The 17,022-nt window shown below is 43.1% G+C and overlaps 1 protein-coding gene across 1 annotated transcript in view; it reads left to right on the top strand.

The window, feature by feature from the left end:
* Colec12 (collectin subfamily member 12) overlaps positions 1 to 13,718 on the top strand; it is a 59,582-nt gene extending 45,864 nt beyond the window's left edge. Inside the window, exons 5-9 of the mRNA XM_035438750.1 lie at positions 1,922 to 2,410; positions 3,221 to 3,357; positions 4,436 to 4,545; positions 12,130 to 12,275; positions 13,684 to 13,718. Of these exons, the coding sequence (XP_035294641.1) occupies positions 1,922 to 2,410; positions 3,221 to 3,357; positions 4,436 to 4,545; positions 12,130 to 12,275; positions 13,684 to 13,718 (917 nt within the window). The remainder of the gene's footprint in view (positions 1 to 1,921; positions 2,411 to 3,220; positions 3,358 to 4,435; positions 4,546 to 12,129; positions 12,276 to 13,683) is intronic.
* Positions 13,719 to 17,022: the final 3,304 nt, after the last annotated feature.

The raw sequence follows: 17,022 nt of genomic DNA, 5'->3' as shown, positions 1-17,022 counted from the left end.
AACTACTGCCATCCCACATGAGGGAAATCTTGTATTTAGATGAGAGGGAGATCTGTGTGCCTTTGGACCTGGGGAGGTCTGCAAGAAGTCTCACTGAACTGACAGACAAGCCCCGAAGAGCCACTGTTCATCCTTGCAGATAAACTCATTCCCTGAAGCTTACAGTAGAGCATCAGTCTCGTTTGTGAGGAGTTGACAAACTAGTCATTGGCTGAAGGTTTAGAAAGAAACGATCAAGTGTAACTAAAGTGCTTGGATTTTCCAACAGATCTTCATTTGGTGGCTTCCCTGAGGTTTAACATGTACTCTGAATGAAACACACAGTTGAGAAGTTATGTATTATTATGTGCCTGTTACATTAGAACTTTGCATAATAATATACCCATTAAGGGAACTCTCTGGCGCCTTCCCCAGTATGAGCCTATGTGACACCATTTTCCACAGAATGGCACAAACTTACTTTAAGGATAGCAGTAAAAGGCCTGCCCAGTTGTCCCTCAGTGACATAGGTTGGATAATGTGTTCCCTCAGATTAAACAGAAGAAATCTCAGATTGCAGAAGAGATCAGTGGACCCATTCTTTTTTTTCCTAGATTTTTTAAAATTTAAATTAGAAACAGTCTTATTTACATATCAATCCCAGTTCCCTCTCCCTCCCCCCATACCCCCTCCCAGCCCCCCATGCCATCCCCCTTCTGCTCCCCAGGGAGGTTGAGGCCATTCATGGGGGGTCATAAAAGTCTGTCATATCATTTGGGGCAGGGCCTTGGCCTCCCCTATGTATCTAGGCTGAGAGAGTATCCCTGTATGTGGAATGGGCTCCCAAAGTCCATTTGTACACTAGGGATAAATACTGTTCTATCATTAGAGTCAGGAAAGGCAGTCTCTACAGCCATTCCATGGATAGATCCAGGGTCCACCTAACACATAGGTTGGGAAGCATTACTTCTTGGAATAAGATAACACAGACAAGTCACCGTTACCCACAAGTCTCTTCCTTCTGATGTTCCCTGACACAGAATGTAGATATTAGGCTGCTGGGCAGAAAGGCCCATGCATTTGGTAAACAGTCCTAATTAAGCTGCCAGACAAGGTGAGGTCTAGGTGGGCTCCGCAAACTAAATGCATAGAAACAAATGGAGAAATGCATGACTTTTCTGTTGGTGAAAAAAAAAAAAAAGAAAAAGAAGCCGGGCGTTGGTGGTGCACGCCTTTAATCCCAGCACTCGGGAGGCAGAGGCAGGTGGATCTCTGTGAGTTCAAGGCCAGCCTGGTCTCCAGAGCAAGTGCCAGGATAGGCTCCAAAGCTACACAGAGAAACCCTGTCTCGAAAAACCAAAAAAAAAAAAAAAAAAAAAAGAAAAGAAAAAAGAAAAAGAAAAAGAAACCAGCACAGCATTGTATTGCTTTTAATAAACTTAAACTGGCTGGAACAACAGATTTCTTTCTTCATAGCTCTGGAGTTTAGAAGTCAAGGTCTTGGTGAAGTTTATTTCTTCCAAGACCTCTCCTTAGATTGCAGATGGCTGTCTCCTCCTTGTGTCTTCACCTGGTTCTACCTCTGTGTCTTAATCTTTTTGTTTTTGTAGGCATATGGGTGGTACATGTGTGTGTGGTGTAGTCACATGGGGAGCAGTATGCAGCCATGCACACACATGTAGGTCAGAGGAAGATGCTGGGTGAACTGCTTTTCACTGTCTTAATCCTTGAAGTTAACAATACATTGTAAATAGTAAGCACTCCTTAATGCTTATGTTTCTGTGTTAGATGTTTTAATATAAGCACATACATCCTCACAACAGACTTTGTGTGTGTGTGTGTATATATAATGTTTTTATTGACTTGTGTTAGACTTTAATTGTAAGCTATATAAGCAGATATACCCTCACAACAGACTCTATGTATATTTTTTATGTTTTAGGTCCTCCTGGCCCCAGGGGTCCAAAAGGTGACAGAGGATCTCAGGGACTACCTGGTCCAACTGGCAACAAGGGACAGAAAGGAGAGAAGGGAGAGCCTGGTCCACCTGGCTCTGTGGGTGAGAGAGGCCCAATTGGACCAGTAGGCCCTCCTGGAGAGCGTGGCAGCAAAGGATCCAAAGGCTCACAGGGCCCCAAAGGATCCCGTGGGTCCCCAGGGAAGCCTGGCCCTCAAGGGCCTAATGGGGACCCAGGTCCACCAGGCCCACCAGGCAAGGATGGACTCCCCGGCCCTCAGGGCCCTCCTGGCTTCCAGGGACTGCAGGGTACTATGGGGGAGCCTGGAGTACCTGGACCTCGGGGACTACCAGGCTTGCCAGGGGTACCAGGCATGCCTGGGCCCAAGGGGCCACCTGGCCCCCCAGGCCCCTCAGGAGCAATGGAGCCCTTGGCTCTGCAGAATGAGCCAACCCCAGCATCAGAGACCAATGGTAAGTCCAAATTGCTTTTCAGCCAGAGTTGGAGCGAAACAGGCAATGTGTATGCTTGGCTAAAACAGCCTCCATGAGTCCCCTAGTTACACTTAGCTTCAGGGGCCCTGTGTGTACTCTTAACACCTCACAACTGTCAGTGTTTCTACCCCAAAATTAGAGATCTCTATGCATGTAGGTGAGCCAGGCCCTCAGAAGACACATGCACCCCAAATACTTTCTTCCAGACATCCTGCATTGGCTGTTCTCTGACCATCTTTCCTCATCTTTCTCCTTTTTCCCTAGAGACAGACTGTCCATCACTTAACTCCCCCCAGTGTGCGGATGATGTTTCTGTGGCAATGTCTACATTCAGGTTTTGCTACGGAGGTGCTGTGGTACCTTTGCCGCTCTTTGACAATAAGTCTTTTGCAAAACTCTGTACTAGTTAGGAACCAAGCCATGTGGGTTACCCATGCTTGTCCATGAGCTCAGTTTTGGTTCTGAACTCTTATGTGCACTAGTTTACAGGCTTCAGCTGATCCAATACTGACAATACTTTCTTCATTCTGTCATTGTAAAATCTGGTCCAGGTGCAGAAAAACAAAGACCCAGTCATACCTTTCTAGGTTTTGTGGTTTTAACTACTGTGTACTCTACAGTCCATATCTGTGAACATCTGCCCAGGGTCTGCCCAGGGACACCAGACTTCCACTGGCATGCAGGTGGCATGGCACTGTCCCTTTGATATCTTAAACACAGCTGAGAAAAGAAAACACAGAGTGCTTTCTGTGTTTTTTAAATCAACATTTAATAGTGTTGCATTCCTAGGCTGTCCACCTCACTGGAAGAACTTCACAGACAAATGCTACTATTTTTCGGTGGAGAAAGATATTTTTGAGGATGCTAAGCTTTTCTGTGAAGATAAGACATCACATCTCGTTTTCATAAACTCAAGAGAGGAACAGGTATGGTATGTCAGCTGCACACTTGGTTGGATAAAACTATAATTTAGAGATCAGTTATACCTGGAAATTGCATGCTTTCTGGGGAGTCAAGCGATGAAAAATTCATGGTCTCATAAACAAGGAAGGCTGCAGTTTGCAGCCATGAGCTTTATCCAGGGAGTAGAGCATATGAATTGTAATGATATGTTAGCCTACAGGTACATAGCTCCTCCTGGTGGCTTTCTGGAGAATTGCAGCACAGCAGAGAGGTGAGGGGGTTGCCACTGGATGCATGTAGAAAGAGCAGAGGCATGACTACAGTGGGTTTGAAGTGGGGTGCCACAAACCAGATTGGTTAGTTCAAAAGGGGTCTGTAAAGGCCCATGAGTGACAGTGAAGAGTGGCCCCTTATTAAGCCCTGTGTGTGCAAGGTCCTTTTTTAAAACCTCATAAGCAACCCTGCAATATAAACCTTATAATTGCCATCCTCCCCCTTGATTTTTTTTTTTTTTAAACAAATTTGCTATGGCTATCTCCCTGTATCCACTTCTCGGGGACTGGGAATATAGGCACATGTCACTACTTTTGGATGCCCCATTTGACAGATAAGATACACTAAGGCCCCACCAAGTTTAAATGATTTCTTCTCACAGGGAAAAAGGGAAAAGCAGACCTAAGGTCTGACTGATAACAGTGTTCATTTGGTGTCACTCACTAACCATCTTCATCAGACACAACCCTGAAATCTGATTTTCTAGTAACTGAGGAAACATGAAAAGCAGTCAGGGGCCTGGGCCCAAACAACTGCTCAGCAGCTTGTCTTCAGGACATCAGTTCTAGTGGAGGTTCACAGATGGGTAGTTCCTGGGAAACAGGAGACACAGCAGTCATCCTTCAAGCAGAACATTGCTGTCACTCTTTAAACTTGGCCCCAAAAGTCAAAGCCCCTGAAACAGTGCCCACAACATAAATGCAATACAAAGTGGACCATAAGGACCATGAAAAACTCTGAAAAATGTCTTTTGTCAATTTTATCAAACAAACAAGACCTTCTTTGTGTGGGATAATAGTGAACAAACCTCCCTGGCTTCCTTTTCAGCAATGGATAAAAAAGCAGACAGTGGGGAGAGATAGCTACTGGATTGGCCTCACAGACTCTGAGCATGAAAGTGAGTGGAAATGGCTGGACGGGATGCCTGTTGCCTACAAGTGAGTTCTCGAAATTTCAAGACTGTGTTCACTCTTGCCTGATTTCCTACAACTTCTCCCTTAATGACCTTACACCCTAGTCCATCCTGCCTAGGCTTTGGTCCCAGCACTCAGGAGGCAGAGGCAGAGGCATGCAGATCTCTGTGAGCCTGAGGCCAGCCTGGTCTACAGATCGAGTTTCAGGACAGGCTCCAAAACAAAACCCTATGGGGGGGGGGGAGAGACACACCTCTGTTGGCTTGTGTGGGATTGTTTGAACAGCACTCCAGCTCTCAGAAGTGAAGCTTTGCTCCTTTCCCTGGAATCTAGAAAGAATCATGGGATTAGGGAGGAATGCACTAGTATTGGTCCCTGCCCCCTGAGAGGGATGATCTCACACATCTTACTGGAGCCTCCTGGAGGGTTAGGGTCCTGTACTCTGGCCACCATATAGACTGTGTATCTCACTTTCTACCAAAGGAGAGAGAGAGAGACAGACAGACAGACAGACAGACAGACAGACAGACAGACAGACAGACAGACAGACAGACACACACACACAGAGACATAGAGAGACAGAGAGAGAGAAATTTAATATAGAGCTTGCCACCTGGAAAGCATTAGAGAAATACCGCCTGTAGTATTGATGTTGACTTGTGTGATTGTTACCACAGTAAAATGCTACTGAATTGGGGAATATTAGTCCTAGAATTTGTCAAGTGTGCAGGATCTTAGTTATAGATCCACACAGAGCATCTTACACGAACATTCCCTGTTATGGCTTAGGAATGGAAACAAGCCTCAGCACCTCAGGGCCTTCAGCCTCATTTAGGTGCTTCCTCAGGTCCTCAGATTCCCCTTTGCCCTCCTCTTTGATGAAGCCTTCAAGCATGGACCCATCCATCCCACCTCCTCTTCTTCCCACCAGCAATGGTTTCTAGATCCATCATCAGAGACTACTGTGAGCACTTACTGTCAGCAACTATACACATACAAGCTAAAAGCTGAAGAACGGACACATGTCTAGAAACAAGTCACTAAGATTTAAGTCAAGATGAGCAAACTATAACAAATGGAGGTTCACAAGGCCACCAAAGCCTCCTAGCAGAGAACAGCCCAGGACCAGAGGCTTCATGGCTGAATTCTACCAAACATTACAGGAAGAATTCCTGCCAGTTATCTTAAACATTTCCAGTACCAGAAGCTGGTGACTCTAGTAACTACCCTGGCCTTGCCAGGTCAGAGAGGATTTGGTGCACAGCTTTCCTTTTCTCCAAAGCACATGCACATGCCCTTTGAAATTATTTAATGATGATGTGATTACTGTAAAAGAAGAACCAGCTTTCAGGGAGAGACCTCTCCTTGCCTCTCTGCTCCACTCTGTTCAGGGAGGCAGGGCAGGAATACATGGATGAAAAGCAGCAGTGACAGAGAAGAAATGCCAGGTGCTAAGGGCACATTCAGACCTGAACATGGGTCTATTGTCCTTGGAGCCTTTCATGATCACTGTGCTGAAGGAGATCAGTGCCAGCTAGGGAAACAGAATACACAAAATGTCCTAGGATGGGCTATGGCCAGGTCCTCTTATGCCATAAACCTACATGCCAGTGTGATTTCAACACAAATACTCGAGGACAGTGTAGGTCACTGAGATTTCACATAACAGTCACTAAATTATCTTGAGGTGTCAGCAGGTAAATGGTGACTTGTCCCTCGCGTGCTCTGTATTTCTCGCCAGCAAGAAATCATACATGGGACACTCGGATCCTTCTGCAGACAAGCTTTAATGCATTTTACCAGAGTGGAGACTGAGCGGAGACACTAAAACCAAGAAAACCATCCCTTATAAAGGCTGACCAGCCGCCTGGGACGTGTTACCCTATGAATGGCTTCAGCTCCTCAGGCAAAAATGAGCCACGGGATAGGCAGAGATCAAAGGAATGGAAATTACCCAGCGCCTGTGAAGTAATTTACATCTTGGTGTCTTTAGGCACCATTATAATGCAGGAAAACGGCTTCCTACATATCCCCCTTTTTTTATTAATTAATGAAAAGGCTTTATATTATTACAAGCAAATAGGTCACCCATATGTTGAGGGATAGAGGCAGAGGTTGTACCTTCCCAAAATCAAACATTAAGACTGTGTACGGGAGTCACCATCAGGCTGTTAGCTTGACCCGAAGTACTCTCGACCTGTCCTCTGCCGTTTTTCTGGGAAAGGGAAGTCTCGGGGCAGGTAACCCTTATGCAGGTCAACGTACCTCCCAGAGAAGCCTGCATAATAGGCAACTCTGTGCGATGCCTTTGCTCAGCATCCCTCTTTGGGCTGCCCAGACCAGACACTCTACCCTGTGCAATGAGCCTAGGCTCCGGGTGTGCAAGAGCTGTCTGGCCGGCGGCCTATTGCTTAGCCAAAATATAAGCGCTTGGGTGATCTCTTGGTTTGAGCCCTGGAGCTTACAGACCAGCCAAAGTATCAGCAATCCGCAAGCGGCTGCATCAAACAATTACACCCACACCCCTTAAGCAGTGGCCATCTCTCCACCAAGGACAGGAGTTAATCTGGATAACAATAGCGGCTCTCAACTCCCGGGGGAGAGGGTGGAGTTTCGACTTTTGAAGGTCTGAAGGGGCTCTTCGGGTGAGTCTTTCTGGGATCCACAGGGGATTTTCTTCATCCTGTGAGAAAACACAATATCGCTCCCCTGGATCTTATGAGAATAGGATCTGGGCCTCTCCAAAGATCAGTTAAGATATCTTTCCTTTTGGCCTTTTAGGTTTTGAGGTGAGACGCTTGGCCCGAGCGTCAATGTTTATGAGGCTTTAAAGCCCCAGGCATTCCAGGCCTTTAAGAAGTGTTGAATAGCAGGCATGGCCTTTTCCCCTATCAAAGGCTGGGAAAGCCATCTGCAATTTTCTCCGCTCCTCTGATGGTAAGAAGGAGTCGGTACCAAATAGTGGGGGTGCTGATGGAAGCACACCCGCTGGCATTTTTGGCAGCCGATATCTATCGGGGTGGTATTGTGCTGCTTCTTTCTCTAGCTCTGCTTCCTTGCTAGAGTCTAAAATCTCAGAGTCTGAGCTGCTCAGCTCCAAGGCTTCCAGTTTCGTTGCAGGGCAGAGGCTAGGTTTTGAGTCATCTAGCTGAGCTGTTTCCTCTAAAACTTTATCTCTTGAGCCTTTAGAGTCATCAGAGCTATCAAGATTTAAAGCTTTAAACTTATTTACAGAATCATCTAACAAATTATTCACTCCCTTGTCAGTAGACATCCCAGGAGGTCCTTTTTTCTTATTTGTTGTTGTTCTTAACAAATTATTCACTCCCTTGTCACTAGACATCCCGGGAGGTCCTTTTTTCTTATTTATTGTTGTCTCTCTTAACAAATTATTCACTCCCTTGTCACTAGACATCCCGGAAGGTCCTTTTTTCTTATATTTTATTGTTAGGCGCGCCCCATCTCTCACTACATTCGGTTTCTGATATCTAATTCTGGACTTCTTTAAGATTGCTACAACAGTGAGAAAGGTCAGAATAGCTCCTAGTAAAAGCATAGAAGCCTCTATATTAACCTCCCACAATAGCAACATTCCCAAGCCAAAGTCCAGAAAAAATCATACCTCTCCGAATTTACCACCCTGCAGTTCTGAATCCGCCTCGTTAGAGGGGTCTCCGAGGTGCCAGAGATGTTCACATGTTCCCGGGTTTCGGCACCATATGTCCCGCGCGCTCTCTGTATTTCTCGCCAGCAAGAAATCATACACGGGACACTCGGATCCTTCTGCAGACAAGCTTTAATGCATTTTACCAGAGTGGAGACTGAGCGGAGACACTAAAACCAAGAAAACCATCCCTTATAAAGGCTGACCAGCCGCCTGGGACGTGTTACCCTATGAATGGCTTCAGCTCCTCAGGCAAAAATGAGCCACGGGATAGGCAGAGATCAAAGGAATGGAAATTACCCAGCGCCTGTGAAGTAATTTACATCTTGGTGTCTTTAGGCACCATTATAATGCAGGAAAACGGCTTCCTACAGTGACTGGAGCATAGAGTATGAATGAGAGATGTTATCATTGGGAGGAACAGAGATAAACTGAACAGTGGGCCACAAAACAATCTCAATAAATTCAGGAGAACTGGGATTGTAGAGACTATGTTCTGTAGCCCCAAACAAGTAGATAGCAGAAGGTCTATAAAGTATTTGGAAATTAAATGACATAGACCAATGACAGACTATTACCATACCACTCTGACCATACCTGATCTTGTCCGTAAACCAAAGAGAAAATTACAAAGAAAATCTAACGATATTTTAAAACAATACAAACATATCAACAGCCCTGAAACACTTGCTTTTTGTTGTTGTTTTGTTTTGAGATAGTGTCTCTCAATGTAGCTCTGTCTGTTCCAGAGCTTGATATGTAGACCAGACTGGCCCCAAACTCACAGAGATCTACCTGCCTCCTAAGTACCTGGGATTAAAGGTGTGTGCCACCATGCTTGACCTTATGTTTCCTTAAGGATTGGAAAGCAGTGACCTAAGCTTTCACTTGATGGGGGTAGAAAAGGAAGAAATGAATCTCAAAATAAGTAACATAGTGTGTGCAAAGCCCTGGGTGGAGTCTCTGGCTCCCCACATGACTAAGTCGAAGTCAACGAGTAGAAAACATCCGAAAGCAGCAACATAGGAACCAACAGAAATGATTGGTGAAACCAGGGGCATAGTAATTCTTAATGGAATGATTACAGATATATCACTTGGCCAATGGTCACTGTTAACAAGCCGAGGCTCTGCCCACCTTAGAACAGTAAGCTGTCACGGCCACTCTGCTCACAGATGCCTCCGGAGTTTGCCCAAAACTCATATCTTTTTTTGTCTCCACAAGATACCATTTGGTGGAAATAAGATAACATTTTCAAGTAATTGCTTTTATTTTTATGTTACACAGATAAAATGGGCTGCTGTCCTGTCCAGTTTCGTACCTCCGTGTTGTAGTTTTATAGTAGTAAGCCATAGAGCAGTGGGAGCCATAAGGGACTCTTCAGTGTCTACTACTTCAGCAACAGCCCATGCTAGTCAACACTTCATGTTCCTGCCAGTGTGGCACTGGCCCAGGCCACAAGAGAGGAATCTTCCACAATAGGGGCCCTTGTAGCAGGAGAACATCTTGCTGCAAGCGACATTTCTTGCCAGTAACCTTTTCCTGTTTGGAAGCTGGGCCCTTACCAACAGACACTTCTTGTCTGTAATCTTTTGTAGCACAAATAATAAAATCCCAGACATAGATAATGGAGTTCACGCTGAAGATCAGAGAAGCAAAGGAGCCAGCCACTAGAGTCTCACCTCTACCAATGCTCAGACAGAAGGGGTGGACCACTGAACCTTAGATTACATCTCCAGACTGCACTGCTCTCCACCAAGCCTCAGAATCCTAGACTGCCATGCTCTCCTCAATGTGGCTGGAGACTAATTACCCCAGGAGACCCTTTGCTTCTTCCTTGTTTACCTCTCTAGTGCCGGGATTAAAGGTGTGAACTATGTTAATCCTTTAGACTAATTCACTCTCTTGTAGCCCTGAGTGCCTTGAACATGCAGACATCCATCTGCTCTGTTTCCTGAATACTGGGATTTAAGGTGTGTGCCACCACTGCCCATCTTCTATGGCTGTCTAGTGTGGCTGGCTTTGCATTCTGATCCTTTAGGCAAGCTTTATTAAATCATTAATAATATATCACCACAGTCTTGGTTAATCTTGTGGTTGAAGAAAAAATATTAAATTGTGAAGTTGGAGGGAGTTATTCCCAAGATAGAGAATATGCTCTGCAGTAATTAAAACAAGCCCCACATCCCAGGGTGCTCCACTTCCCCCAGTGATTTGCTTGCAAATCACTACATCTATCTGCACGCACGAGTGTTACCAAGATTCCCAGGGTTCTTGGAAGCATTAGTGTTAATGTGACATATGTGTTATAATATGGCAAAGCTCAAGTTATTCCTTCCAAGTCTACCCGTGAATGCAACCAAGGCATTGTTTAAACTAACATTCCAGAATATTACATATGCATTCTGATTATCTGACATGCTCTATTCTCTGTTACAAGCATACAAACTGAGGGTTTTGACACAGGTTGCTCCGTGGGATTTTAGCTTTTCCAGAGATGCTTTGAGACTCCAGGTTCTCATTCTGCAGGCCTGTCTCCCACCTATGCCGGCTATCTCAGGTGCCTCTACACCACAGAATTTGTGCTGCCTATAGTCATAAGGAAATCCTTGAGAACTCTAAATAAAGAATTCTGGTGGTCTGAGGAACCCAACTGAGAAAGGTTCTATTTCTGTTTAATTAGTAACTCCTTCTTGCCTATATGACTTTATATGATGCTAAAGAAAATACAAGAGAACTGTATTAAGCAGGTCCTCTGATCCAAATGACCCACAGACATATATGTGTGGGTGTGGTGTATGTTGTGTACACACATGGTTTTTACAATTAGCTGCAAAATCAAATCATTGTACACTCAGGAATCAGATATCAAATTATATAAATAAAAAATCCTCAGTGTCTAGCTGGACATGGTGGCACTCTTAGATGGCAGAGGCAGGTGTATCTCTTTGAGTTTGAGGACAGCCTGTTCTACATAGTGAGCTCTAGGATAGCCAGGACTACATAGAGAAACCCTGTCTTTAAATAAAATAAAATAAATATCCTCTTCTAGGCAGACATGGTAGTGCACACCTTTAATCCCAGCATTTGGGAGGAAACCCGGGGCTAGTCACTGTCTCAAAATAAGTAAACATAAATAAAATTCCTTTTCCTGTGCTAGAGAGATAGCTCAGTGAGTAAAGGCGTCTGCCACCAAGCCTCATTAACTGAGTTTCATTCTGGGACTCACATGGTGGAAGGAGAGAATTGATTATCTCAAGTTATTTCTGACCTCCACACATACTATAACACACATATATGCTCTCTATTTATCTGTCTGTCTGTCTGTCTGTCTGTCTATCTATCTATCTATCTATTAAATTAAAAATAAAAGCTCTTTCCCAAAAGAAGTAGAGAAATGTTTGAGTTATTTTCAGTAATATTAAATTACTGTTTTCTGAGGCTGTCAGCCAAGTGCAACTGGGCTGGAAGCATAGCCAGTCATTTGTGACTGTGGGTGAGGTACATCAAGGCCTCTCACTTTCTCTTCTGACTTTTGGACATGATACACATCAGACATGCCAATGTCCATGGATCCCCGTGTATTCTCACAAGAGCATACGTGTATATACATTTGTGTGAGACAACCCAAGAGTGCATATTACCCATGCACAGCTATAGACACATGCCCAGAAGTCCACATTGCTGGACACAGTTGAAAGCCATTCATCCAACTCTGTCTAATGCAATGTACTAATGAAGCTCACTGGGTTGATCTCATTATGGCAGAGATAATGAGCCTGCAAGGACAAACTGATTTTCATGTTACTCTGCAAACAGCTAAATGAAAGTGTGCAGCAAATGCTATGCCTTGGTTTTGTGTTTTTACAATCCTCTTGTGTTCTTGAGCAAAGAAAACCTCTGTATACTGTGCAGATAACACTCCTTTTCTGTTTTGTTAAAAGGAACTGGAAAGCTGGGCAGCCAGATAACTGGGGCAGCAGCCAGGGGCCAGGAGAAGACTGTGCTGGACTGATTTATGCCGGGCAGTGGAATGACTTCCAGTGTGATGAAATCAATAACTTCATTTGTGAGAAAGAGAGGGAGGCAGGTAAGCAGCCTCAGGCTTACAATGAAGCTGGAGGGCTCTGATCTTGTTAAAGGGGTGAGGTGGCAAGAAGGGCTCGAATGTAGGCTCTCAGGTCTGAGTTTCCAACCCACTTCTGCTTATCAGCAGGTTAGGTTATCAGTCTAAGTGAGAAAACACTGTTTATGATATTGTCAATTAACTCTTCTTAACATATGGCTCTACTGTGATGTTTTGGGAGCATGTGGATAGCTAGCTGTATACTTCCAATCCAGCCTAACAGTCAATCCTCGTGTACTTAACTGAGCATTTAGTATAGGCCAAGTTTTGTGCTAGTATAGTTGAAGGTTACACTCTGTATATCTTAAACATGCTTGTGTCAAAGAATTCTATAAAGATTCTTTTGGGTTTATCTAAAGCTTCATTTACTACATGGCCCTCTTTAGAATAGGGTATCTTCCTTTTAACTAAGTTTGTGGTGGCAGATGGAAGGCATGGGGAGGAATGCTGAGAGTGTGGGGTTTCTTTTGGAGATGATGGCAATCTTTAGACCTATTCAACAACTTTGGAAATATACTAAGGGACTGTAGAGATGACTCAGCAGTTAAAAGCACTGGCTGCTCTTGCATAGGAAGCTAGTTTGAGTGCCACACACACACACACATGGAGGCTCATAACCACCTGTAACTCCAGTTGCAGTGGATCTGACACCCTCTTCTGGCTTCAGCAGGAACCAGGCCTGTGGTGCACAGACATATATGCTGGCAAAACACTCATGCTCTTTATATAAATAAAATTATAATTAAAAAGAAATATACTAAGATGCACTGAAGGAAAAATTTTCAGAGGTAATCAGAATGGTTTGTAAATTAGTAGTTCAAAAAAACCTAACTGTACTTTGCTCACATTATTTTTGGAAGTACTGGAAAACAAATTACTCATGTACACATTGAAGGCAGTTGCTGAGGACATTTGATGTGTCAAATAGGAATGTGAATGCTAAGGATCTCAATACAATAAGGAGCACACAGTCTGGTTAGCTGAGGGCAAAAGCATAGATCACTAAACATGGGATTACAGTTGATTATAACAACCAAGTATCATATGCTTGCCTTGTTGGCTCATGAAGGAGTTGAGTAGGGAGCAGGATTCCCTAGAATTGGCCCTTAAAATGAAATGTAACTTTTACTTAATCTGAAGAAAAACTTCCCAGCATTCTTTAAATGATGTCTTTAATACTCTTTTTTAAAGATTCCTCCTGTTTTAAGTTATAAAAAAAATATTCCTCAAGCAAAACTAATGCTTATCCTTATTTTCTCTTCTAGTGCCAGCACCCACATTATAACACAGTGTGTTCTAACAGCAGGAACGTGTTTTCAGACGCCTCTGAGAGGCCGGACACTCCTTTCTAACTCCATTACTTTCTCACCAGATTGGGTGAGGAAAGCACCAATCAGCAGTTATTGAAAACAAATGGACATACTACTGCACCATAACACAAGGACTAGGGAGTTAAAGTGCTCCCCAAAGTTCATGTATTGATTTCCAGTGTGCAAATGGACTGAATCACATAGATTTTTCTCAGCCATTAACTATACATTTTATGAAAATTATACCTTCCTGAATGTGGATGCTCCAACCAGAAAAAGACTATTATTGGTTGTTGAGTTACGGTGCATTTCTAAAATCCCAACTGTGGGAAAAATATGCAGGCATACAGATATATAGGCCACTTTTTAGTAACAGTATGAAATATATACTTAAAGAGCTTTTAAAACATATTTTTGTACAAAATATTTGCCTTTTACAATCATTTTCCTTTTTTAATTTTACCTATATAATACATAAAGCCAAAGAAAACAATAATGGTACTAATAAAATTTCATGGAGTTTCTCTCTTCAGATCTAATCTTTCCAGGTGTGTATGTGTGTGTGTGTGATTTCTTCAGAACAGTGAACCACATGAACAATCTAGAAATACCCTTGCATATTTTGGTGGTGAAGCTCAAGACTGAGAACAAGTAGGCTGTGCTGTGAGCTCAGCACCAGTCACTGCCCATGATGTAAAAGGAAGTGTTGACTAGGGATGTGCTCTTCTTCTATTTTTGTGGAGCAAGGGTGATGGAGAAACATCTGTCAGGAAAGACAGAGTACCTGAATCTGAATGTCTGGAAAGCCCTGATTTATGGCTGATGTGTGAACAGGCTTAGTGTCAGAGCAGACATGAGGTTATAGCATCACCTCAGTCAAAGATAGCAAGTGGTACATGCAAGATAGAAACAGCTATATGCCACTTGAAAAGTCTGTTTTTCTTATGTCAGATTCCAAAAATATAACATGTTGAATGAAATGCAAAATTAAGCTTCTGGCCATTTGTTGAACCTGGTAAGAAACCTTCCTCTGTGAGCCTAAAGCTTCATTGAATTCCTTGTCTTTCCACTCAAGAGTCTATTGTGGAAGTGCTCAAGTGAGGACCTGAAATTCCATCCACAACTGTTATTCTCACCTCCTGAGGGTCTTCCTGGGTGGTATTCCTACCAAACCCAGGTAAAATGGTAGAACATACACAGAGTATAATTTCATAACCATGGCCCCATGAACTAATGTTGTATGTCTGAAATCGCAATGTTATGGTCTGGGAAAACTTCCTCAGTACCTGTCTGTGCATCTTGCTATACTCCCTGTGTGAACTGGACCAAGGCCAAGGGACTAGGTAGGCTTGGGCCTTTTTCCAGCCTGTCTTCCTCTGCCCTACTCGGAGACACCTGAGGCCTGAGAACTGCACACTGCAGATCCCATCCAAGGCCCCAGTACCAGTCCCGCCTCCATCTGAGGGAAGAGGAGAGCCATCAGAGTATTGGACCTTTTTGCACCCACCAGAAGGAAACCTGAATCCCGTACCCACCAGGAGAGGAAGAGATTCCTTCTACACCCAACAAAAGAAGGGATGGGAAGAAGACAATATAAAAACGCATTCAACAACAACAACAAAAAACAACAAAAAATATGACACCACCAGACACCCCAGCAAGACCTGAACATCCCAAGGCAGATGAACCGGAAGAGAATGAGCTTAAAAACAACTTCATGAAAATGATAGAGGCCCTCAAAGACGATGTGAGAAAATCGCTTAAAGAACTGGAAGAAAAAACAAACCAAAAAATACAAAAAAAATCAACAAACCCCTTAAAGAAAGCATGGAAAGCCAAGAAAAAACAATCAAACAGATAAAGGAAACAATTCAAACAGTTCAAGACCTGAAAAGTGAAATAGAGACAATAAAAGAATACACAAACTGAGGGAATGCTGGAAATAGAAAACCTGGTAAATCAGGAACTACAGATGCAAGCTTAACCAACAGAATACAAGAGATGGAAGACAGAATCTCATGCGTTGAAGATACACTAGAAGAAATATCATAGGCCAAAGAAAATCCTAAGTCCAACAAATCCCTAACACAAAATATCCAGAAAATATGGGACACCATGAAAGACTAAACCTAAGAATAATAGGTATAGAAGAAGGTGAAGAAACCCACCTCAAAGGTGCAGAAAACATATTCAACAAAATCATAGAAGAAAACTTTAAAGAAAGACATGCCAATGAAAGTATAAGAAGCCTACAGAGCACCAAATAGAGTGGACCACAAAAAGTCCCCGCATCACATAATAATCAAAACCCGAAACATACATAATAAAGAAAGAATATTAAGAGCAGCTAAGTAAAAAGGTCAAGTAACATATAAAAGCAAACCTATCAGAATTACACCTGACTTTTCCATGGAAACTCTGAAAGCCACAGGGTCCTGGATAGATATTATACCAATACTAAGAGAACATGGATGCCAGCCCAGACTATTATACCCAGCAATTCTTTCTATCACTATAGATGGAGAAAACAAGATATTCTATGACAAAACCAGATTTAAACAATATGTATCCACAAATCCAGCCCTACAGAAAGTTCTGGAAGTAAAACTCCAACCCAAGGAAGTTAACTACAACCAGAAAAACATAAAAAATAGATTTATCTTACCAACAGCCAAAAGATAAAAGGGTGGAAATCCACACACAATCACACCAACAACTAATCCAAAACAAACAGGAATGAACAGTCAGTGGTCATTAATATCCCTCATTAATTAATGGTCTTAACTCCCCTATAAAAAGACACAAGCTAGCAGAATGGATATGAAGACAGAATCCACCCTCTTGCTGCATACAGGAAACACACCTCAATTTCAAAGATAGACGGTACCTAAGAGTCAAGGGTTGGGAAAAGATTTTCTAATCAAATGGACCCAAGAAACAAGCAGGGGTAGCAATCCTAATATCTAACTCATCAGAGGAGAAATCCATCATTCTGAACATTTATGCCCCAAATACAAAGGCACCCACATTTGTAAAAGAAACATTCCTAAAACTCAAATCACAATAAAACCTCACACACTTATAGTGGGAGACTTCAACACCCTACTCTCACCACTAGACAGTACCACCAGACAGAAACTTCACAAAGAAAGGAACTAATAGAAGTTATGACCTAATGAGGTTTAACAGACATCTATAGAACATTCAATCTAAACAGAAAAGAATATACTTTCTATACCAGAAAATTGCAAGATCTCCCATGCTCTTGGATAGGTAGGATCAACATAGTAAAAATGGCAATCTTGCCAAAAGCAATCTACAGATTCAATGCAATCCCCATCAAAATCCCAGTACAATTCTTCACAGACCTTGAAAGAACAATTCTCACTTTATATAGAAAA

The sequence above is a fragment of the Cricetulus griseus genome, chromosome 2, assembly GCF_003668045.3.
Source record: "Cricetulus griseus strain 17A/GY chromosome 2, alternate assembly CriGri-PICRH-1.0, whole genome shotgun sequence".
NCBI classification, from domain to species: Eukaryota; Metazoa; Chordata; class Mammalia; order Rodentia; family Cricetidae; genus Cricetulus; species Cricetulus griseus.
Note: the sequence above shows the minus strand (reverse complement) of the source record. Positions and strands in the feature narration are given on the sequence as shown.